The sequence below is a fragment of the Cricetulus griseus genome, chromosome 2 (genome assembly GCF_003668045.3).
Source record: "Cricetulus griseus strain 17A/GY chromosome 2, alternate assembly CriGri-PICRH-1.0, whole genome shotgun sequence".
In the NCBI taxonomy this organism is placed as follows: domain Eukaryota; kingdom Metazoa; phylum Chordata; class Mammalia; order Rodentia; family Cricetidae; genus Cricetulus; species Cricetulus griseus.
The window spans coordinates 86,618,302-86,641,957 of record NC_048595.1 but is presented as its reverse complement, the minus strand read 5'-3'; the positions used below and the strand labels follow the sequence as shown (position 1 = coordinate 86,641,957).

The 23,656-nt window shown below is 44.6% G+C and overlaps 1 protein-coding gene across 3 annotated transcripts in view; it reads right to left on the bottom strand.

Annotated features, from left to right (window-relative positions):
* The window catches only part of Ptpn3 (protein tyrosine phosphatase non-receptor type 3), a 119,362-nt gene that overhangs the window by 54,155 nt on the left and 41,551 nt on the right, over nucleotides 1-23,656 (bottom strand). For all 3 annotated transcript variants that reach the window (XM_035439872.1, XM_027403048.2, XM_035439871.1), the window contains exons 5-10: nucleotides 21,749-21,827; nucleotides 16,224-16,268; nucleotides 12,107-12,159; nucleotides 7,741-7,861; nucleotides 6,538-6,625; nucleotides 2,007-2,095 (exon numbers count right to left, since the gene is read on the bottom strand). In XM_035439872.1, the coding sequence (XP_035295763.1) occupies nucleotides 2,007-2,095; nucleotides 6,538-6,625; nucleotides 7,741-7,861; nucleotides 12,107-12,159; nucleotides 16,224-16,268; nucleotides 21,749-21,827 (475 nt within the window). The remainder of the gene's footprint in view (nucleotides 1-2,006; nucleotides 2,096-6,537; nucleotides 6,626-7,740; nucleotides 7,862-12,106; nucleotides 12,160-16,223; nucleotides 16,269-21,748; nucleotides 21,828-23,656) is intronic.

Sequence of the window (23,656 nt, the reverse complement as noted above, 5' to 3'; positions counted from 1 at the left end):
CTTACTGCCAATCGCTGAGCCACTCAAGTGCCCACGCCCTACCTGCATGGCATACCAGATCCTCTGAACTGTGAGCCAATTTTGCTTCCCTCAGTTATTTTGCCACAGTGTTACAAAAATTAACTAATACAGTATTGGCATCAGAGCCAGGTATTAACAGGAGCCGAAGCTGAAGAGTAACTGAGATTATCTGAAGGAGCCCCTGAGGGACAGGAGGGGTGTCAAGAGTCCCTGCCGGCCCTGCCCCAAAGGCTTCTGTTTATAAACTTGCTTTATGAAGTTTTCAGCTTCCTAACTAAAGAATCCTTATGGATTCCAACTCAACCTTTAAATCTGATATCCACACCCAGATTATGGAACCTTCATTGATCCACAGATGAAGCCAGACTCAGGTGGCTTCTGGCCTATGGTACTGGGCGACTAGCAGCACTTAAAGAGAGAATCAGTACCATGCCCACTGCATGGCCCTTTGTCTGAGCAGGCCAGAGAACTCTGCAGGTCACACCGCAGGTAGCCAAGCCATGACTAGGGATTCCTGTTGCCAGTGAGGAGCTCAAGATTTTATCGCCTATCACACTGACTCCATGGCAAAACTAAGTAAGACTATGGCGTGTTTTGTTAAAAGTTAAATGTTCTGAAAGCTAATCGAAAACCAATGTCTCTTGTGTATATCCTATTTAAGCATTTCCCCACAAATACAACTTTTAGTGGTAGAATAAAATACAGGTCCTGGGGTGACACACTGGATGTGAATTTCAACAGCACCATTATTAACAACATGAGCCTGACAGTTTTTATAAATTTCCTTGTTCTACAGCTTTCTCTGCTGAGAAACCAGGGATAAGAATGGCTTATCCATCTATGGCCACATCACCCTGAACGCACCCGATCGCATCTGCTCTCGGACGCTAAGTAGGGCCGGGCCTTGTTAGTACTTGGATGGAAAAATGGCTTATTTAATGTTTAAGTGAGATAAATAAAATACATAATAACACGACTTGGATACAGCCAACACTGAATAATATGACAGCTCCTATCATGATTAATGCCCCTATAATATTCTTTATAGGTTTTCCCCCCGTCATAAATACTGCTGTGATAAACATGTTTGACTCTGTTTGTGAAGTTCTAGACAGTCAAACTGAAGAACAGTTGTAAACCTAAATGTCATACCTGGTGTGCCACAACTGTCACCCAAATCTCCTTTCCCCTTTCTGTAAGTTTCCATGTGGCCACTTTTCTATGCATGTTTGTATTTTCATATCTCCCATGGCCTGCAGCACTTGCTCTCCTCAATCTGCCCCACTCCTGCCCTACACACGTTCATATTGTCATTTATAAAAATGCATTATTTGGGAGGTCTAATGATTCCCTGAAGAAAGCTCCCTTGTCTGGTACAATAATCTCAAACTCATCTTGAAAAATCAATTCCACTCTCCCCTTCCCCACCTCCATTCTGGTTTTCTATGGTTTCAATCGCCTGGAGTCCACCACAATTTGCAAACATTACTGCCTTGACTCTTTCAAGAGAGAGCCATATCCAAAAAATTTTCAGTACAGTATACTGTGATAACTGATTTTATTATGTGTTGTTTGAAATCTCTTAGTGGACTTAATTCATAGATTAAACTTTACCACAGATATGTATGTAGATATATACACATATATGTGGCTTGTATTACTTGCAGGCTCTTGGTTATCAGAATCTAGGACTGATTTCATACACATACATACAAGGGGATGGAAAGATGACTCAACTCCAAGACTTGCCATTTATCTACCAGCTACCCCAACCACAGCACAACTGGCATAGGGAAGTTAATGAAAACCAAAGTTTACTTTCCCAGGTGCCAAATCTGGATCAAATTCAAAGTTCAGAGCTTAAAAATTGGGGGGAATGCTCTAGCCCTTGTTCAGAAATAAAAGCTTAAAATTAGAACTAGCATTACTTTTGCTCGGCATATTTTTAAAGCATGATTCAGACAATTCGAAGTGTTTGTACTTACCAAGGGTAGAAACTTGTGCAAATGTATTTTCGGTACACTGCAATGCCCGCAGAAGCAATTCCGATCATTAGATCTAAATTGTGCAGATCCTGGTGGGGGAAAGAAGAGTCCAGGTTCACAGTGTGTTACAGCCATGCTCATCCGCTGCTAACTTTAAAGTACCCACGCTTTTATAAATAGCAGTATGTATCCGCTCAAGAGGGGGAAATGCCACAGAACACAGGAAAAAGCCCCACTTAGCAGCCACTTAAGAGCCAAGTACTTGGCACCCAGCTTTTCTAAAGTGAACACACACACACACACACACACACACACACACACACACACACACACGCATAGTATGTCATGATACCTGGTTTAGGAAGTTACCAGGTAAGAATATTTACTCCACAGAATCAAATATAAAAACACTCATGAATTTTCAACCATCAGCATTTGGGAGCCACATAAGACTTAAATAGGCCTCTTCTCTGTACAACTCCTACAGATCTCAACTTCAATTACTAAGGAGGCTTTAGCTATTATGAAATAATAAAGAAAAATTACACATGTAGAAACGACTCTAAATCCAATTAAGAAATAAATGTTGGTTATGAATCTAATGTAACTATACTAAGAGCTTGTGTGTTTGGCACAGCCGTATGTCATACAGAAACAGAAGGAAAACACAGACATTTAAAGCTGTTTTAAATCCAAGCAAGTATAAGCAAGTAACATTCAAAGGGACAAGAGTTCCTTCCTTGAGTCATACATATTTCTGTTTCCAAACAGATACCATAACTATAGACATGGGGCAGAGCCAGTTAGGGGTGAGTGTGAGCCTTTGGCCTGCCACTTGTAGCCAATGTTGTTTGAGGTCCAGGAGAGACTCCATTTTCCTTCTTGCATTATAAAAAGTCAAGGGATCCACCTCAAATTTTCTATCAGGCTGAAAGTAGAGAAAATACAAACCAGGAAAAGGGTTGTATAAAATGCTCTAGGTGGAGAATTGGCACATGGCTGGTGTAACAAATGCTCATTTTCTGTTGGGATGAGCAACCATTTATGAGCAACAAAGGAACAAAAATGGGTATAGAAAGTGGATAGGGAAATGGTGTTGCTACAGAGGAAGTCTTGAGCATTCACACTAGGCACCAGGCTAAAACCACGCATGTAAGCAAAGCCAGAACAGCATGGTGAAGAGCAAGACTGCGGCATAGAAAGAGGGACAGATCAGCAAAAGATACTGAATGAATGAATGGCTTGGTGGGCCAAGGACTGAATGTCGTTAGGCATTCCATTGTCCTTCAGTGTGCACCTTTACCCCAGCTAACTACAGTTAACCCCAGTTAGCTATTTACTCAGTTTCCACACCATGTGGGTGCTGGGAATCAAGCCCTGGTCCTCTACAAGAGCAACAAGTACTTTTAAGCACCAAGCAATTTTTTTTTTCCTTTTGAGATTGGGTCTCCATATGTATACCAGACTGGCCTAGAACTCACTATAGAGCCCAGGTTGGCCTCAAAGTTACATTACTTTTGCCTCAACCTCAGAAGTATTGGTATGAACACACCCTGCCAGTCTGAAGGGTTCACTGACAGGAGAGGGTAGAAAAGGTGAAGATTAAATCTGGAAGTAGAAGACATTCCTATTCTGCCATTGAATAAGGTTCTCTAAAACATTCTATTGAGGAAAAAAAAAAACTTCCAAAAGGGAATAAAACTTACCAGTTACATCCCAAGCTATTATTGTATAAGAGACAATATATTCCCTCCATGTTAGACCCTGTCTAATGGAGAACTCATGGAACAGAAGTGAGACAAAGAAGTGTTTCTGTAAGCTTCACACAATGTGTAGATTTTTTAACAGACAAGAGAAGCTTAGATCATTTATTCAACTTCCACAGGCTTTTGCTCTCTCTCATCTGTAAATGAAGATGCTAAGAACACCAATTTGGCAAGGTTTCAGTAGAAACGAGACCCAAAGATCTCCTATGAAAGTATCTGAGACAAAGACTAGCCCACAGCTGGTGCTTAATTAGTACTGTGTGTGTATGCACATGTGTATGTGTGTACATGTATGTGTGCGGGTGCACATGTGTGTGTGTGCAGATACACATGTGTGTGCATATGTGAATTTGAGAGTATGAAGGCCAGAGGACAACCCTGAATGTCTATTGTTCCTTGAGAGCTATGGACTGAAGTCATGGAGACAGTCCTGGAGCTCATCAGGAAGCTAGTCTATGGAGCCATGGTGGCCCAGGGGTCCTCCTGTCTCCACCTTCTGTCCCTGCCTCTCCAGCACTGTGATTCCAAAGTACACATCACCAAGCCTGGCATTTTACATGTGTTCTGAGCTCAAGCTCAGGTCCTTGTGCTTTTGCAACAAGAACTTGATGGAGTGAGCTATCTCTCCAGCCCAATAATTGTTTCATTGTGGGTATGAGGTGGGCTAATGACAGGCAGAAATGTTAGTGTGTCAGTGCTAAAATGTTGGCATGATCAGTCAGTGTGGTGGTTTGAATGAGAATGGGCCTCACAAGTTTTGGTGGGGGATTTTTTTTTTTTTTCTTTTTGAGTCAAGGTCTCTCTATGTAGCCCTGGAACTTGTTATTTAGAACAGGTTGGCCTTGAACACACAGAGATCCTCCTGCCTCTGTGTCCCTAGGGCTAGGATTAAAGGCATTTGCTACCATGCCCAACCCAGATTTATATATTTAAATGCCTGGTGCCCAGCTGGTAGAACTGTTTTGAGAGGATTAGGAGGCAGGGTCTTGTTGGAGGAGGTGTGTCACTGGTGGCAGGATTTAATGTTTCAAAAGACCCGTGCCCCTCCCAGATAGTGCTCACACATGCTCTGCCTCATGCTTGCTGATGAGGATGTAGCTCTCAGCTACTGCTCCAGAGCTATGCCTGCCTACTACCATGTCCCCTACCAGACTCAAACCCTCTGGAACCATGAGCTCCAATAAATGTTTTCTTTTATAAGTTGCCTTGGTCATGGTGTCTCTTCTCAGCAATAAAAAAGTGACTAAGACATTCAGTGCTGAGGCCATGTCCTAACTGAATGACCTCTATTTATAAAGTAGGAAATATGACAATCCCCAAGGTGATGTAATTATTGGAAGAAACTGTCTATCCAGACACAGCAACTTGCCCAGTAGATGATATATATTATAGTCAATTCTACTAAACTAATCCCAATGTAAAAGATTTACCAATCTCGCAATCCTGCCACTGTAATTTCTTCTATAAAACTACTAAGTGTGAATAGGGCTAGGGAGATGGTTCACTCCGCAAAGTGCCTGATGTGCAAGCATGAGGGCCTGAGTTCCAATCCCTGGCACCTAGGCATAGTTGTAGAGGATTGTAATCCCAGCACTGAGAAGTAGAGACAGGTGTGGGTCCCTGGTGCTCACTGGGCAGCCAGGTAGTGAATATCAGGTTCATGATAGATACTGTTTTAAGAGATGAAGGTGGAGAGTCACTAAGAAGACCCTGGACATCAACCTCTGGCCTGCATGCACCTTGTATCTAGCTATACACACATATGTACACACATAAGCATGCATACATATGTATACTGCATACATCATACACAGACATATACACATTACCACATTTGAGTAACTAGCTCTAATCTGAGTAATACCTAAGATGTAGTAGAAACCTTGGCTCATTAAACTGCCACTTAAAAATAGATTTATAAAATCACATGAATGTAGAAGGGGGGCCGTTTGTGGGGAAGAAGGGTTCATGTGGAGGAGAGACAAGGGAGGGTGTTGATAGGTTGAATATAAGCAAAATACAATAATATGCATGCATGGAAATGTCATTAATGCCCTCCCAGTTTTTAGAGATGGGGGCCCAGGCTGGCCTCAATCTCGCTACGTAGCTGAAGATGGCCTTGAACTTTTGATCCTCTTGCCCCTTCCTCCTGAATGCTGGGATCACAGATGTACACAAGCACACCCAGCTGACATGGTACTGGGATTGAACCCAGGGCCTCATGAACGCTAGAGAAGCCCTCTACCAGACAAAAGACATCTTTAGCCCCTAAGCCCATCATTTTGTATGCTTGCTACAACATTTAAAACACAGGAAAATGGATTGTGCCCATTTAGCCACAAAGCTTGTAAGTTTCCTCTGCTATTATCTTTCAGAAGTGTGAAAAAAAGCAATCCACCGGATGACCAGTAAAAATCAGATAAGCCAGTAGGTATTCAATCAGCTTTCCAAGCCCGCCCCCACCTCTCTCAGATTTGCTTTATTCATTATTTTGTGTGCATGAGTGTTTTGCCTGCATCTATGTCTGAGGACCACGTGTGCGCCTGCTTCCCAAGGAGGTTGTGAGCCTCCATGTGGGTCCTTGAAATCAAACCCAGGGCCTTTGCAAGAACAAGTGCTTCTAAACACGGAGCCATCTCTCCAGCCCCCAACCAGCTTTTAAAAGGTCTTCTTTGTTCCAGTGGGAGAGAAACAATTCCCCAAGGAAGCTTGTGCACTTGCATAATTAAAAATAAACAATAGTTTCTGAACTAAAGGATACATACTCTGCCTCCATGAAGCTCCACTCCGTAGAAGTCAAGGGTCCGGGCTATATTGATGTAGCAAGACTCCGCTTCTGACTGCTTTAGGCCACTGCAGAAGAAAAGAGAAATTGCAAAGCTCTCTCAGTAGCTGGAGAACATTAACTTGAGGGTTTAAAAATTTAAAGCATCTGGAAAAATGTTGTAATAGTCCTCTGTAATAGTTATTAAAGATTACTAAATGCCTTGGGCTAGTCCCCCCTAAGCACTCTAACTTAATTCTACTGAAGTAGGGTTTTCTTTTTGTCCATGAACCTGACCTCCTCTGGACACCTCATTTTTTACTAAGAAACACTCGCCACTTAATGAGCTTTCTGAGAGGTCTTCAGACAGTGAAAACTATCTGTCGCCTTGCAGAATCCCTGCCTTCATTGTGCCACGTTGTTCAATTAATAGGTAATCTTTCATCTTTTTGCCTGTCTATTCTCTCAACAGTGGCCTCACGCTTCAAAAACCAGTGGCCCTGTGCTATTTTAGGACACTGACTTCTGTCCCAGGAGCAATTCCGGGAGAGAGGGTTGGCAGCGCCCTCTAAGAAGGTACGCTGGTAGCTTGCCCTTTGTTTTTATGGCCTTCCCAAGAAATGAGATGTCTCTGGAGAGCTGGCCTGGGTCAGTGTGGTCCTCATTTAATGGGAACAGAGCAGCTGCCACAGGAGCTTTGAGTCACGTGAGGAGTGGGAAGAGGAGATTGAAAATGGGAAAGTATTTGTTAGAAGCAAAGCTTGTCCCTCGGTGTCTCCCTATGTGGAGGAAAAGCAGTCTGAATCCAGAACTACCCACCCTGTCAGCTCTCCACTCAACAACACCTGAGGGAACCGCCTGTCTTATTAAATGAGGTAAATGGCTAAAAGGTATGGGTGGTTCAATCGGCTTGTAGGCCAGTCAATCAGCTTGAAAATGGGCATTTCCTGGAGGAATTAGCCAATGTCTATGACATCTTGAAGGAGGAATGTGCCAGCTATCACCTTCAATTCCTATTGCATTTTTATGTTTCCCAAGAATGCAAGTGATGATAAATATATATTTACCACCATCCCAGCTTAAAGGTACAAAACAAATAGCAACAACAAAGGAAGCCAAGGGAGCATCAAACACAAAGTGATACAGTATCTGTAAATACCCAACCTGAGCCCCAACATGCTCCCTTCCCATCCTGTCCCCGCACCTGTGCTGTTCATGAAGCGACTCCACCTTGCTTAAAAAGTCATCATTTTGATCTGGTATGAACTGGCTGTCGGCAAGATAGCCTGGATGATGTATGGAAGAATTAAAGTCTCCAAAATGAGCTATTAAAATACAATGGGGGAAAAATCATAATTAGTCTTTGCCTCTTGGGTATGGTCTGCATCAACAAGTATTGACAACATCGCAAGAAAAGCCTTCTGTGGGAACAGCTGTGATAAGCTCTGAGCCTCATGAACCAGTGCCTCGTTAGTTTCCAATTCCATGCTTCTAACCCGAACCTCTTAGGACTTAGGACTAAGTTCCATGTAAGTGCAAGGGTGGCAGGTGAGGGGTGGAGGCGGTTAACTCACAATAGTATGCTTAAAAAAATACCACTGGGATGCTCTTACAGGGCACCCAGTGAGAAGGCATTAATGTATCTTCATTGGAGTTCACATTAAAGAGAAAGGAACTGAGACCTAGGGAAAAGACCCACCCCGGATACAGGCTGCTTTCAGCAGAGTAAAGACCTTGGTGATAGTGGTCTGAGTTAGCACCCTAAATTCCCCCACCTGTCCGTGCAGTGAGCTGCTTGCTAAGTCTTCTCTTGATGTCCTGGAAGGCCAACAAGTGCTGTGACTGCTTTTCCCAAGCCCAAAGGCTGAAACCAATTTTTCTGTTGGCTTCATTAGCTTACGGAGAGCCTTCTGAATAAGTTAACTAGTTGTCCCAACCCAACTTTCATTTGACAGGAATAAACAAACTATAAGCTTCTTGCTTTAGCAAAGTCACTGACAAACATTTTGATCTTAACATAACCAGTGCAGAGCTCTGGGATAACCACTAGGGGGAAACGTTAACAGCCACAACAGACAGATTTGCAAAAGCCTGGGGAGGTGGGAGGGGGCTGCAAAGGGTATCACTGACATTCTCTCTCTGGAGGGTTTCAGCAAATGCCCGCACACTCCCCAAAATCATGGATAATGCTTTTATTCCTATTAAACAGATAAGAAGACTGAACAAGAGGCAAGATCTACATCCATAGACTCCCCACTATAGGGGCCTACTGACAACTTGAGACCCCAGGTACCCATGTTTCAAGTGACCAATCTGGCCCCAATGGGCAAGTCCTCAACCAGCTAGTCTTCCAATTCTAGCTTGATCTTCAAGCCTCCTTTTGGGGCTCCTTCCTCTGATAACTTTTCTAGACTCCCTTCCCTTCCCCAAGCTGCGTAGGGATCATACTCTGCTCTTCTTCAGAGCCAGCATCCCCAGCAAGATGTGGAGTCCTTAGGGAGAGCAGCGAACTTCCTTCATCCCGAGGCTAGTCCAGTACCTGCTTGTGGCAGAAAACATTATGGAGAAACTACATACTTCCTAAATCTTTTCATGTGCCTCATAAGCCCTTGACTAGCCAGCAGCAATCTTCAGCCACTATGCTGAAAGTATTTTATCTCTCGAATACTGTGCATTTTAATCTAATAAGAAAATGTGCTTTGGTTAGCAGATCACAGGCAGGACTTAAATATTGGACACTCATCTTGGAACAACCGCCAAAATGTATCAGATAAAAATGTAGTTAGTATACCTTCTAAGTCACTACTTTTAAATCTAAGAATTAATCCTATAAGAAATGTATGCATGCCAGGCGGTGGTGGCACTCCCTTAATCCCAGCACTCAGGAGGCAGAGGCAGAGGCAGGTGGATCTCTGGAGTTCAAGGCCAGTCTAGTCTACAGAGTGATTTCCACGATAGCCAGAGATACAAAGAGAAACCCTGTCTCAAAAAAACAAAATAAAAGCCGGGCGTTGGTGGCACACGCCTTTAATCCCACCCTATAGACAACACAGTTTTCTTCTGGACTGACAGGAAAAGACACCTGGAGTTAAGTCTATGCAAAGAGTTCTTCATACAGTGGTTTGTGCTCTCTTCCCGATGACTCTCCAAAGCAGAACAGACATTTCTAGCCCTGCTCAACACATGAGGCCTGGAAGGTCAGGTCATGCAGATAAGAGAAAAGCCAAGACCCAGGCAACAAGGTTTCCATCCCTATTCTCACCTACTCAGTCACTGCTGGTTCAACTATGAGGAATTGTTTACTATAGGCCACCTTAGTGAGGCAGCCACATTGCCAAGTTGGTACAAGTGCCAGCATCACCTCCTTTCCCAGGTGGGAAGCCGGAGGTTCAGCGAGGTGATATCACACAGTGACAAATGAATAGGACCGGATTAAACTCAACACAATTGTTGCCTTCCTCAAGTTCTTGTCTCTCAGCCCTGATGCTTAGTGGTGAGCATCCACCTCCGTCTTCAACGTGAGAAAGTCCCTGCCTCTGATCAGCCGGAAAAAATGGGAGCTACAAATCTAGAGACAGCTGAGAACATGCTGACTCTGGCTGTATGCTATAGAACACTGCCCTCCTGGTCAGCACCATCTTAATCATAGCAGCAGCGTGACTGTTGTCCTGGAGCCTCACAAGACGGTGCCCATTAACTTTCCCTTCTAGAGGGAGGGAGGAGGGCCATTAGGTCGTCACTTGAGATTCCAGCCACTCACTCTCTCCTGCCTACTCACTACCTGCTACATGCCATCCTGCCTCAGCTCTTCCTGGTACACAGTATGTGGATGTTAACTGATGGGGTGGCTCCATTCATGCGGCTTTTGAGAGGTCATCATCCATGTTGGGTGGAATTTCAGTGAAGCAGCCCTTTTTAAAGTCAGCCATGCTCCTTTAAAGTATAAGCCCAGGGGCTCACGAAGCTGGACTTGGACGGAATAGTTTCTTTGGTCTGTTGTTGGTACCCTATCTGTAGGTTCACGTCTTCCTGGGAAAAGTCACACACTGTGCCATTCCCCATGTGGATGCCACAGCTGGTAATGTAGGAAGAAAGCAACCTCTTTTGAATTTCCCATCCTGAAAAGGGAGGCAGGTAAGATGGAGCTGATTGATGCTGGGCATCTTTCCAGTTAGGAGCCTAACCTTATTTATGGCTCAACATCATGGGGTCAAACCCAACATCCTGTTTCTCCCACTCTCTGGTCCCTTGCAGTAGGCAGTTTAGCTGCGGCTTCACCAGCTTTGTTCCTCACCTCTCCTGTGTCTGTCCTTATTGCTAAGGAAGGAAACACACCTTAGCAGTCCCTCTCTTCCTTCCTTCCTTCCTTCCTTCCTTCCTTCCTTCCTTCCTTCCTTCCTTCCTTCCTTCCTTCCTTTTTTTGCCATTATGTTTCTGAGGCCACAGTACGATAAGTCATTTAGTCTGCACCTGCTCTGAGACATCATCATCTTGCTTTCTTAACCACCTGCCATGTCAGCTGAGACTTCTGGAAAGGCAGAATTGTGTGTGCTACTACACAATTCAATACAAGTAGCACGGTGTCTGTGCTGGCACCACGAACCCAATGAATGGCAAAGTGGTATTTCACCATTTACAGGATCTGACACTGAATATGATTAATTAAGTTTTGCTGACAGAATGAAGAAATTTCTTCTGTAGTTTAAACCAGTCTTGGTGGAAAACTCTATCTGGACTTTTCTATCCACAGTGGTACCCGTAATTATGTGTGGCTTGTTCAATTGTAAAAGTGTGGAAATTGCAAATCCAAGATGGGATCTCAAAAATTTAATTTAAAAAAAAAAAAAGAAAAAAAGAACTAACAAAAATAGCTCATTCATTTTTTATGCTGACTGTATATTAAAATAATATTTAAATGGGCTAAATAAAACATTCAAATTATTTTCTTCATATATATTTTTTTGTTTTCTTTTGTTTTTTAAGGAGGGCCGCATGTCATCCAGGCTGGCCTTGAACTCACCATGGAGCCAAGGATGACTTTGAACTTCTGATGTTCCTGCTTCTGAATGGTCACAGACCAGTACATAACCATTAGCTACACTGAGGCTCTTAATAACAATTCATAAGATCTCAATAGCATTTTAAATGGGCATCAGGCAAGCAGCAGGGGTGCCTTCCAGCAAATTCTTTAACCTAGCTGGGTCTCAGTTTCCATGTCCAGAGGAGGCAAGAGATATAAATATTGTTCCGTAGGGGTTTGTATGGAGACCAGATCCAAATACCTGGGCAGAAGCTCTGGAAAAAGCTGGGTGTAGCTGTCTGCTGTTTCATAGCTCCCTGGGGGAAAAAAAAAATGCCACACCACGCCTTCCCCCAGCACCACTGTCCATCTGATATCCCCAAGTAAGAGGAGAGTGTGGCTCAGGTTGAAAGTTTTACTATGAGGACAGCACAAGGTGCTCTGTTCCAGGAATCCTGGCGAAGAGACTCCCTCAAAGAGAGCAGCTGGGGGCTTTCTCAATAGCTAGCTGGAACAAGCTGGCCACTACCTAGTCAATCTCAGGACTTACATTGTACGGCATAGGAAGCTAGAACCACCGCTGAGTTGAGAGGGCACGTTAACCTGTCAGGAGAAATGAGGATGAGTTAAGTCAGAAGAACTATGGACATTCATATATCACAGACAGCCCATGGCTTTCTTTTCCCCATTAACTGTTAATGAGCAACATGAATCTTAAAGGCAACTACAATACAAATCAATCTCAAATAGCACAGGGAATACATTAAAGAGTTTTCTGAAGATAAAAAAAAAAAAACCGCATAACTTTGGGTTTAAAATTATAACTATCATAAAGACCAGGAAGCTGGTGATCTTGGGTTGGAATGGCATGCTCAGACTACAAGAAGGAAAGTGAGAAAATGGAATCCGAAATGTAAGTAGCCTTCCAATCTTTCTAATACAGACTTATTGGGCTCTGACTACCTCCTTTAGGACTCTTGGTCACCTCCTTCCTGGAATGGTGACACCTTTTAAATAGAAAAATAAAAGGAAAAATCAAAGGTATTCTATAGTTTAACATTTGCAATTCTGTGATTAAATTACTTAATTCACTAATTACTGACTATTCTTTTTTTAAAAAAAAAACAGGTATGATTTTTTTATTACTTCCCACTACTGTTTAAAAGTATCAATACTTTTTTTTCAATTTATTTATTTATTTTTTATATATTTGAATTACAAACAAGATTGAATTACATGACGATCCCAGTTCCCTTCTCCCTCCCTTCCCTCCCCTACCACCCCCCAACTAAAATCCTACCTGTCATATGTCCTTTCTTCTAATCTACACCTGACTCAAAATTTCTGCTTCCTCATGACCTCTGCATCCTTCCTTTTCTTCCCTTCTCACTCTCATAGCTTTCTCCCCCCTCTTCCCACATTCTCAATTTGCTCATTACTGACTATTCTTAAACTACTGACCTTGCTGAGGTTTACAGGATTCAACCATCTGCCTGCTTCTCTGTCTTCTGCCACCCACTAGGAATCCAGGCTCGGCCTGGATTTGTTCTTATTTCCAGCTAACCTCACTGTCCTCCCAAATGCCTGTTCTCAATGACATTACCTGTCTTTCTTTTTTTTTTCCCCCTCCATTCAAATCTGACTCTGTGGTCTGCTCAAGAGCTCTGCCACCAGACCTGGAGCAAGAACCACTGCTGAGTGGAAGAAGAATGGGATGGGAAAAGTAAGGGGCACCAATTGGGAAAGGGAGGCATCCTTACCAGTAACACTGGGAGACAATGAGATTTTAAAAGCATCTTCCAGCCCTGTGGCAAGTTGAGAGAACATGTAGTTTCCATGGCAGCCTATGAAGTTCCCACGTGTGAGTCATCACTTGCCTGTCTAATCGGGTTGGCCCTCAACAGTTTCCCTTTCTGTCCACTGTACTCCTGCTGGCTCTTAAGGTGCATATGAAGGTAGCGCCCCTATCTGAAGGCCCCCTGATCCCATGAGTAACTCTGTGTGTCCCTGCAGAAACATGTGTCTCTCTGAGTCTATGGATGTATCCCACGGTTGCTCATTATCTACCCATCTTGAGCATCTTCAGGAAAGCAAGTAGGTATGCGATGAGTACAAGCTGTCACTCTCCTACTAATATGAGCTTCACTTAATGTCTAGCTAGTGTCTTTGCTAGAAGATGGACAGCTGAGTGGATTTGACGGACAGCCAAGAAACAAGCTATGGAGGCTCAGACTAGATGAAAAGATCCTATAGAGACTGAAGGAAAAAAAAATTCCCAAGAATGGTTGGTGCTCAAATACATAGTATATAGAACAACAACAGCCTGTATGCTGCTCTCAGCATTCCATATGCTACTATGCAGATTTCTTTTCCTCTGTGGTTCAGGCCTCCATGTGTCAAGTGAAGGGACTGTCCTGGGTGACCCATCTCTGCAGAGAAGAGATGATCCTACAGTACTGGAGACTATTCAAACAAGTCAGAAGGTTTGATATCTCAAGGTAAATGCCAACAGCATCACAATATCCTTGGCCACAGATGGCTGGATACACACCTGAGATGAGCCTGACAGCAGGTGGTGAGGGCCACCTGGAGACCTGATAAGGCTCTATGGGGATCTACTCCAGGGTGTAGATTCCTACTAACTCATCTGGATGTTCCAAGGGGTATCTTAATTTGGGAACGCAAAAAGGAGGACAACATAGTCCTAGAGTTTGGAGTACAGGAAGGCTGAAGGGGAGGCCCTGGCCTGGTGGTCAGCACAGGGTGGAACCTGCCTCATAAAATGGGTGCTAGAAAGTCAGGTGGTGGTGGTGCAAGCCTTTAATTCCAGCACTCGGGAGGCAGAGGCAGGAGGATCTTTGTGGGTTCAAGACCAGCCTGGTCTACAAGAGCTAGTTCCAGGACAGCCTCCTAAGCCACAGAGAAACCCTGTCTCGAAAAACCAAAACCAACCAACCAAACAAACAAAAAGAACCCAAAAAACCAAAGCAAAAGGTGCTAGAACAGTATTTATGGAAAAACAAAGAGTCTGCACATAAGGGAGCCATTGAACAGGTATCCATGACTGCCAAGAACAGTCCAAGAGAGGAGTTGGGCTTTTGAACATGGGGTTCTCCTGAAGTGTAATGAGGCAGCCTCGTAATGCAAAAGAGGAGTCCCCAGCACTGGTCTACAGGTTGTTCTGGAGAAGGTATGTACTTTGGAGAAAGGATACATAGAATTCACGAAGCTCTGGTAGTCTGTGATCACTAAATAGTTAACAGTTTGGCTAGCCCCTCAAGGAGGCTTCTGTCTCTGGTCTGCAGGACTGTAGCAGAGGGAAGCCCTAGTCTCTGTTAGTCTCTCCTCGTGCACAGACACCATGTCTGTGGATTTGTCTCTTACCATAGCCTGACCTCTGCTTTAAGACCCTGCAGCTGCTCCCTCTGTCTGGTGGATGTGACACACATGCCCCCACTCGGTCTGCAAAGCCCCCCCTCTCTCCGTTTTCCTCTAAGTCAACCACAAATGGCTTCCAGCTGGAATGGGGGATGGGAGGGCCTTCTGGCAGTCCAGGGAAATCTCATTTTTATTTTCCCCACCAACCCTAACTTTGGCTTACCCCCAGCAACCCACAGAGACTTTTCTAGGCCACAGTAGCATCAGAGCTCCTGAAATCCTAGGCTAACTGTGATTCCCCACTGCCCATAATGGTCTCACTTGCTTCATGGGCTTCTGTCTCATGTCACCAGTCACAACTAACAGCCAGCCTCCTTGTGGTGCATCAGGCCAATGGCCTCTGATGACCCTCTCTGCTGTAGAGCTGAAGTCACAGGAAGAAGTGGGGGTAAGGAGAATGGAAGTAGATGGAGCTCTTTGGGATTTTTTTATAAGGCAAGAAAATGCTAAGGGGCCAGCAGGTGAGAGGGCTCAGTAGGTAGGCGCATACATGCACACACACAGGCATGTGCATGCACACAAGAACATACGCACGCACGCACGCACAGGTACATTCGCCCTCGTACATGTGTGCGCATTCATCCTATCTCTAAAAATAATAAACAAAAATATTTTTTAAAAAAAAGAAGATGGGAAGTAGGGTGTTAGTGGGGGGCAGGGGAGGAAGGGAGGGAGAGGGAACGGGGACTGACATGTAAAACAATCTTGTTTTTAATTTAATAAAAAAAATGGAGAAAAAAAAAGAAGAAGATGGGGGGCTCTGTGGAATTTCAATTCCCTTTCTATTCACTCTCAGCTACCTTCCAAGCACTGAGATGGTCTGGATACACCCAGAGCACTGACTCACAAGCAGATGCTCACGTCTGAACACAGCTGCTTCTAGAGAGAAGATAAATCACCCAGAAGTACCACGGGCTCAGAAGTGCCTCTAATTCATACCCATTTGCTACCTGACCTGAGGCCCATTTTACATCCAGGGTCTTTCCTGTCCTCTTAAAATGCCCCAAGTCTTTACGAGAAAGATCACTGTATCTTTTGTAATAAAATCGCAGTATGGAACAAAATTTCTCGATTGTTAGCCTCTGTAAACCAAGATGGAGTTGAAAACAGCCCCCAACGTACGGGCTTTGTTTAAATTGAATACTGTTGCCAGGAATGAATGCTCATTAGATTAAAACCAGGAATCTGGCTAGTCTGACAGGAAAAGAAGAATATGAAATTCTCATTACCTTCCTTCGCAAACATCCATCTTCAGTTGTAAGAAATACAAATGCCTAGGAAACAACGGTGTTTGTTAATGAATGCTCAGAATGCAATAAGCGAGCAACAACAACAAAAATGCACATTTGAAAACTGGAATATATGTATGCAAATACCATTTTACCCATTTGTGAACTGCCTAGGTGCCCCGTGCTAGGGAGGGCTGAGGGGATGGATGGGGTAGGAGTCAAGGGTGCTCTACTTGCTGCATGGGCCTTCTTAATTAGGCAGGGGGACCCACAGCATTGTGTACAAGCTGCCCACAGACACTCACAGGCTGCTGCTCTAAACACTGAATGGTCATGTATACACTCCCCCTACCCCGCCCCTGTTCCTCTGTGTGCAACTAAGAGGAGGTGGGCCTGTGAAGATCATGCCTTAGCTGGGGTGCAACCTCCAGCTGGGCTTTGTCCTATAGCCTAAAAACTATGGGTGCTGGAGCAAAGGTATTGGGAGCCTAGTCACCAGGACCTGAGAGCAGCAGAGTCAGCTTTGAAAGCCCAGAGCTGCCTTGGGGGCAAACTGTTCCAGGCTCCTTTTGCCCTGGGGCAGATAGGGGAAAAGGAGGCCAACACCCACAGGCCTGGCAAGGCCAGGAAGCACCATGGAGGCATTTATATTTAGGGACGCGGCATACATGTGACGCTTGGCTCCTATCCCCCACTCTTTTTTAAAACCCAGATTCAAGCGGGATTGACATTCCAGGGTCTGGCCAAAGATGACAAAAGGGAAACCTCTTGAAAGCTAATACAGACAAGCGCAGAAGTGCTGGGGACAGGAGAGAGATCACTCTGGCAATTTAAACAAACCAGTCTCATATTCCTTGGGGTTGAGAAAGGTCAGGGAGCTGGCTGTTTTGAGCCCTGGATGCTTCAGACAGTATTGCAACCTCCTATCTGCAGCCTGGGGCTGGGTGCCTGGGACTCTGAGGCTTTCTTCCTCATTTCAGCCTCCCAGTGACTCTGTGAAGCTATAACACCATCTCCAATGTAACTTACTAAAACTTCATGATAAAGAACTCACAAATAAAAAAGAAATCACACTACAAAATTAAGCAGACCTAGAGGCTATACATCTCAATGAACTCTCTACAGTCAGAATTGCCAGTCTAGGAAAACCGGTACTCAGACACATTTTATGGATTAGCTTTGCTTTCCTTTAGCCTGGACATGCATGCTATGAGAACAATATCTATGTGCTTCATATAAGTCACTACCAAGCTTAGGATCTATTATCAACACACTGTGTAATGTTGAACCTAGGGCATCGATAGATGGTATTAGTCACATGGGTGTAAGAGTGGTTAACCTTTCTGTCAACTTGACTGGATTTAGAATCACCATGGAAACACACCTCTGGGTGTATCTGATGGTTTTTCCAGAAGGTTTAACTGAAGAAGGAAGACCCACCCTGAATCTGGTGATAAATAACTGGTGAATAATCTGATGAATAATTCACGGACTGAGGTCTCAGACTGAATAGGAGGAGGAAGTGAGCCGAACACTAACTAGTGCCCCTGACTGTGGGCACAATGTGATCAGCTAGCTGCCTCACCCTCCCACCGCCAGGCCTTCTATCATGACGGACTGGAGCCTCTAGAACTGTGAGTCAAAACAAACCCACTTCCCTTAAGTAGCTTCTTCTTCTTCTTCTTCTTCTTAAGGATTTGGTCACAGCAATAAGAAAAGTAATAAAATACTTGTGCTAATTCATGCCCACTCAGTAGTGGGATCATCTTTTCCACCTAGGAGAACATAACCAGTTCTTTCTAGTTGGTTTCTATGTTTATCCAAGCTAACATTCAACCAGAATTAAGTGTTCTCTCCTCCTGGAAGGATACTGGGAGAAAGAAGAAAGAGGCAGAGCTATAGTTGATCCACTGATAAAACCTAGGCTTTTACTGATGGACATAAATGAGATCTTGAACATTCAGAGATCCTTCACCAAATGCCACCTGGTCCTTTGCAGAGCAAATCTGAGTCAACCCCACAGGATCACGTGTAAAGAAATGGGAATCATAGAATGCACTGCACCCCAAAATTAGGAGGTTTTATTATTTTCCCCAAGGAGTTCAAATTGTAATTAGAGATTGTCAGTAAGTGGAACACTGCTTAGAATGACCTAAATTTATCAGTCACAGCAGTTGTGGAGGCGCACAATAAACAGACACGGAAGTGCCCACAAGAATAAAGAAAGGAAAGCTACCAACGGGAGTGACTTGGCATGTCTAGCATTCGACCCTCTCTGAGAGCGTACTTCATCCAGATCCTGTGATGGCTAACTGTCAATCTGACACAAACTACAATCACCTGGGAAGAATCTCCATGAGGTACTGTCTACATCATCTTGGCCTGTACGTCTGTGGCAATGGCCTTAATAAGTTAATTAATATGGGAAGACACAGACCATTGTGGGCAGCACCTTTCCCTAGGAAGGGGTTCCTAAATTGTGCAGGAGTGAAGAAATTGAGCTGAACATAAACGAGCAAGCAATCGAACATCCATGTTCTTGACTGTGGATGTGATATGACCGGCTATCTCATTTTTCCCTTCACTTGTTTACAGTGATGGGCTTTAACCTGGAACTGTGAGTTGAAACAAACCCCTTCCTCCCTTATGTTGCTTTTGGTTAGGGTGTTTTATCACAGTAACAGAATTTTAAATGGAACAGACCTCAACTTCAGGAAAAAAAAAAAAGAACAATGACTTGTCTTCCTGTCTAGATGAAAAACAAAACAACCAATATCATACCATCATCACTGCATTCCTTCTTTGATTCTTTTTTTTTGCAGGGGGGCGTGGTTTGAGACAGGGCTTCTCTATTTGACAACCTGCCTCTGCCTCCCAAGTGCTGAAATTAAAGGTGTGCCCCCCCCCAAACACCCAGCCCTTCTTTGATTCTTGGGAGCCAAGTTTCCTTAAAATGAAACTCCTCTTTGGAGAGGCTGCAAACTTAGAGCATAAGAAGATTGCATGTGCCAGGAATAGAGGTAAAACCCTTTCTATAAATTACAAATACAAGGGCTGGAGAGATGGCTCAGAGGTTAAGAGCACTGGCTGCTCTTTCCGAAGTCCTGAGTTCAATTCCCAGCAACCACATGGTGGCTCACAACCATCTGGAATGAGATTTGGTACCTTCTTCTGGACTGCAGGCATTATATTATTGTACATAATATAAAGATGAAATAGTCCCAGCCATTCACTGGCTATAGGAACACTTTGCAGCCCTAGTTCCTGCTGAGTGAGACACCTGGAACCCACTGTTCAGGAGGAAGCAGCTATAGTGGACTGTACATTGTGCACCTTCAGGTAGGAGTATCCTATCAGAACCCGGGACTCTGAAGAGTAACTGACACGTAACTCAGGTAAGGACAAACACTAGTCTATCGTTCATCTCCAGCTAAAATCCAATCCCCACTGTAGCCCCACTTGCTCCCCATCTCTGCAGCTCCTCTGGAGATCTGAAGGTGGCCTCACTTCTCCACAAGACTTCTCTCTGCCCTACATTTCCCTAGATGTCCCTTGGGGGCAGGAAGACTCACTCCACAAGATCTCAGCTTCTTTCCTGTGGGGTACAGAAGCTGATGGCCATGAAGGGCACTGGAGGAGACCATGAGATAAGGTTGGCCCTGGAAGCATCTCCCTCAGGCCTTTCTACTCTAGGCATGCCCGACATGGTGTCACACATCGGAGGCTCCAGCATTCCAGGAATGAGACAGTATGGAATGAGACAGTATGGACGGTCACCATACATGAGCTGGGACTTTTTAGCTGAGTGAAACCAATTTGGTGAGTCACCATGCACTTTAAAAAAATAAAAAGAAAAGAAAAAAATAGCACGAGCACATGTACATATATAATTCTTCAAGGGTTTTGTTTGTTTGTTTGTTGGTTGGTTTTGTTTGAGACAGAATACTGCTATGTTGCCTAGGCTGGCCTTAAACTGTGCGCAAGGGATCCTCTTTCATCTACCTCCCCAATTACAGGTGTGTACCATTGTGCTGGGCTCCTCCTGTAATTGTTAAGCATCCCTCAACCAGAGTCTGCTATACCAGAGTGTTCTGAGGAAACCTTGGTAGGGTAGTTTAAAACACATCCTGACAGATGATGCCACCAGCTTTGTGTCAGTTAGCTTACGACGTGACATGCTGGGTTGAGTATCTCACCAATGTTCCTAGTTCACCTGAGTAAAGTTATATTGTGATGGTGGCTATTTGGTGTAGTGGTGGTGTGGCATGGTGTGGGTGTTGTGGTAGTTGTGGTGGTATGGTGGGGGAGGTGATGTGGTGGTGGTATTCTGATGTGTTTGTGCTGTGGTGGGGGTGGGGTGGTGGTAGGTAGTGGCTGTGGCGGGGTGGAGTGTGATGGGGGTGGGGTGTGGCGGGGGTGTGTGGCGAGGGTGTGGGTGTGACCGGGGTGGGGCAGTACACCAAAATGATTCAAAGCAGCATACACTTCACTGTGGTTTCCCAAGGAGCTACCAAGGCTTCCCTCACACAGGCTTCACATTTACCATAAAGATAAACACAGTCCGGCCCCATGAGCTGCCTCTGGAGGAAAGAAGCACATACACAAGAAGGAAAAACAGAGTAACAAACGAACAACTGGCATTTAAACATATTAAAAGCTATGATTGTGTAATTGCCATTAAACAGAAGAAAGAAAAAATGAGAGAGCAGTCTATGTCTGAGTTAATGGCATCTCTTTGGCGGGATTTTCTACCATAAAATGAGATTCAATAATCCAGAACAGCCTCTTTCTTCCCAGGGAGACAGTTACAAAGGGGCTCAGAGTGGCCATAAGACAGGGGAAATGGCTGACATGGTCTTCCAGGCCAAGGCAACAACGGCTTTCTTACTGAACCCTTCCCATCCTGCATGCCCCAGTTTCTCCACCCAGAAAACCCACTTTTCAGGGCCAACCAGAGCCAGCACAGCCTGCAAGCTCCTTGGGTAAACAGCTCCTATCACTGCCACCCCCCATCTGCCTCCCAAACTTCCTGCACCTGCTGATTCATCCAGAAGACAAGCTGGGTCCAGCACTCTCCTTCCTCACCCCTGCAAAAGGGGACCTGATGGAACATTCTGGTTACAGCTAAGCTTGTCATCCTCAAGGGAATTCACTCTAGCCCCTCAGATTCCAGATTATGTACCCTATGGGTGACCGCTCTACTACAGGCCTGCCTGAGAAGAACTGACTCAGCACCCTTAATATTCACAACGTTTACCAGACAGAGGAGAGAAGAGAGAGAGGGTGCCCACGTGCAGGAAATTACACCAGTTTGGGGCTGCGAGATGTAGACCACAAACTGAAAACAAGACTGCTGATTAAAATTTCAGTCTATGTAACTCCAATTTCTTCTTGGATCATGATTGTTGGGGAGGTCATACCCAAATCAAGTTATGTGTCCATAGCTAGAAAATAAAGAGCACATTTTTGTTGGCTACCGATTTGTATATACTAGATAGAGAACTTCAAGAGAATAAGGTTATTACCTGGTTTGTTCCTGCTGCAGTGTGTTGGGATCAGGTATAAAATATCTTACTCGAAAATGCAGGGTACAGGGGAAACCTCCTATAACATTTTTGAAAAACAAGTTAGGTTTTCCCTTTAAAAGTCAATGAACACAGTCGCTACTCTCCCATAAAAGGAGTACTTCTCACTTAACCACAATATTTTCCATTATAAAAGCCCCAATTTCAGATCCAGAGTGTGTAAGCTAATGCTTCAGAAGCCTACACACACACCAAAAGTACCTACATAGCATCTGCTCCACTGTGATACCTACTTCTGGTTGTATGTCTGCTTTAGGGCCCTGTTCAAATAGTGATCTCTGTATTAGGAATGTGTAAAAGTCTTAAAACCAACATTGATCAGCCTGGCAGTGGTGGTGCATGCCATTAATCCTAGCACTTGGGAGGCAGTGGCAGGCGGATCTCTGTGAGTTTGAGGCCAGCCTGGTCTACAAAAGTAAACAGGGAAATCCTGTCTCGAAAAACAAAACAAATAACCCAGCATCGATCCATAAAATTCACAAAGAACTGAAGCAGCCTGCATTTACATAGTGACTTACGCTTTTGCAGCATTTCCTGTAGCCTCTAGAACTTAAACACATACCTGCGGGCTCAGTGGATCTGTTTTACAGACAGGGATGTAAATGGCTCTCCTGACTAGGCACCAGTTTTTTATTTTATTTTTTTTTAAACTGGAAAATATTTTTGCAATTTCAATGGCCATCACAACAGTCACTGTGATCCAGAGGGCTACACCACTCAGATGTGACTTAGACATCAACACCAAGGGCCAATTTGCTTGTGGGATAAAACTAGCCACATGTCTGATTGAAGATCCGACTGTTGCCAAGTCATGGGGAGACCCGACCTTGTTGGGTTCACCCTGTCTCTGACACTTGGTAAATATGCCCAGGTCCTGTCTACAGGCTCAAGTAGCACGAAGTGCTCTCTGAAATCCAAGTCCTTGTGTGATCTGCCCAGCTGGCTAATCCTTCTGCTCATCTGCCTTGGTTTTCTGCCTTGGTTCATCCCAGCTCCACTCTGTCATCTCTTAGTTCCTTCCTTTGTCACCTCTGAGCTGGTGCAAGAAGAGTCTTTAATGGTGGGTGGGTGTGCCTTTGTATACACACCTAGCTACCAGTGGGTGGCGCTAGCTCCATAGCAAAGTTCCCCATTCTCTCACATCTCCAGTCTTCCCCCTTCCACCATTTGTTACTTTGGTGTTTCAGGCATGGTTTCGTTGTCTTTCTTGGTTCTTCTGTGGACTCAGAGCATAAGTATGCGCGCGCGCGCGCGCGCGCGCGCGCGCGCGCGCGTGTGTGTGTGTGTGTGTGTGTGTGTGTGTACACGAACGCACATGTGAGTATGATAGTCCTATCATAGAACTCTTCTTTTCAACTTCTACACTTGACCATGAGAGCAGGGGTCAAATCTGGTTTCGACTGCATTTCCCAGGATTAACACAGTGCTTTGCCTTGGTTTGAGCACTAGGGATGTGCTTGCTGCAAGAACGAGTCAGGGAGAGAATGACAGATAATAACTACCTAGGCCTCATGTGATTGGCCATCTCCTATGTGTCAAGAATCACGAAGGGGACAGAGAAGAATGCAATAAGAGTAAAGTCCTGAAAGGCAGTTAAAACACTGTGAGATAACAGGAAGAGTGGTCAAAGAAAAGAAAGGGAAGGGGAGAGTATGCACTTCCCTTCAGGTAAAAGGAGATATATGTGGAACCCTGAGGAACGGCAGGAGGTGGACTCTGGGTCAAGAGGAAAAGCATTCTTTACAGAGGAAGGAGACTGAAGGGCAGTTCAGAGGAAGTCCTGTAGACTGGTCAAGTTAGTCTGGAACAACAGGTACCTATCAGGGCCAATGAGAGCCACGAGGGAAG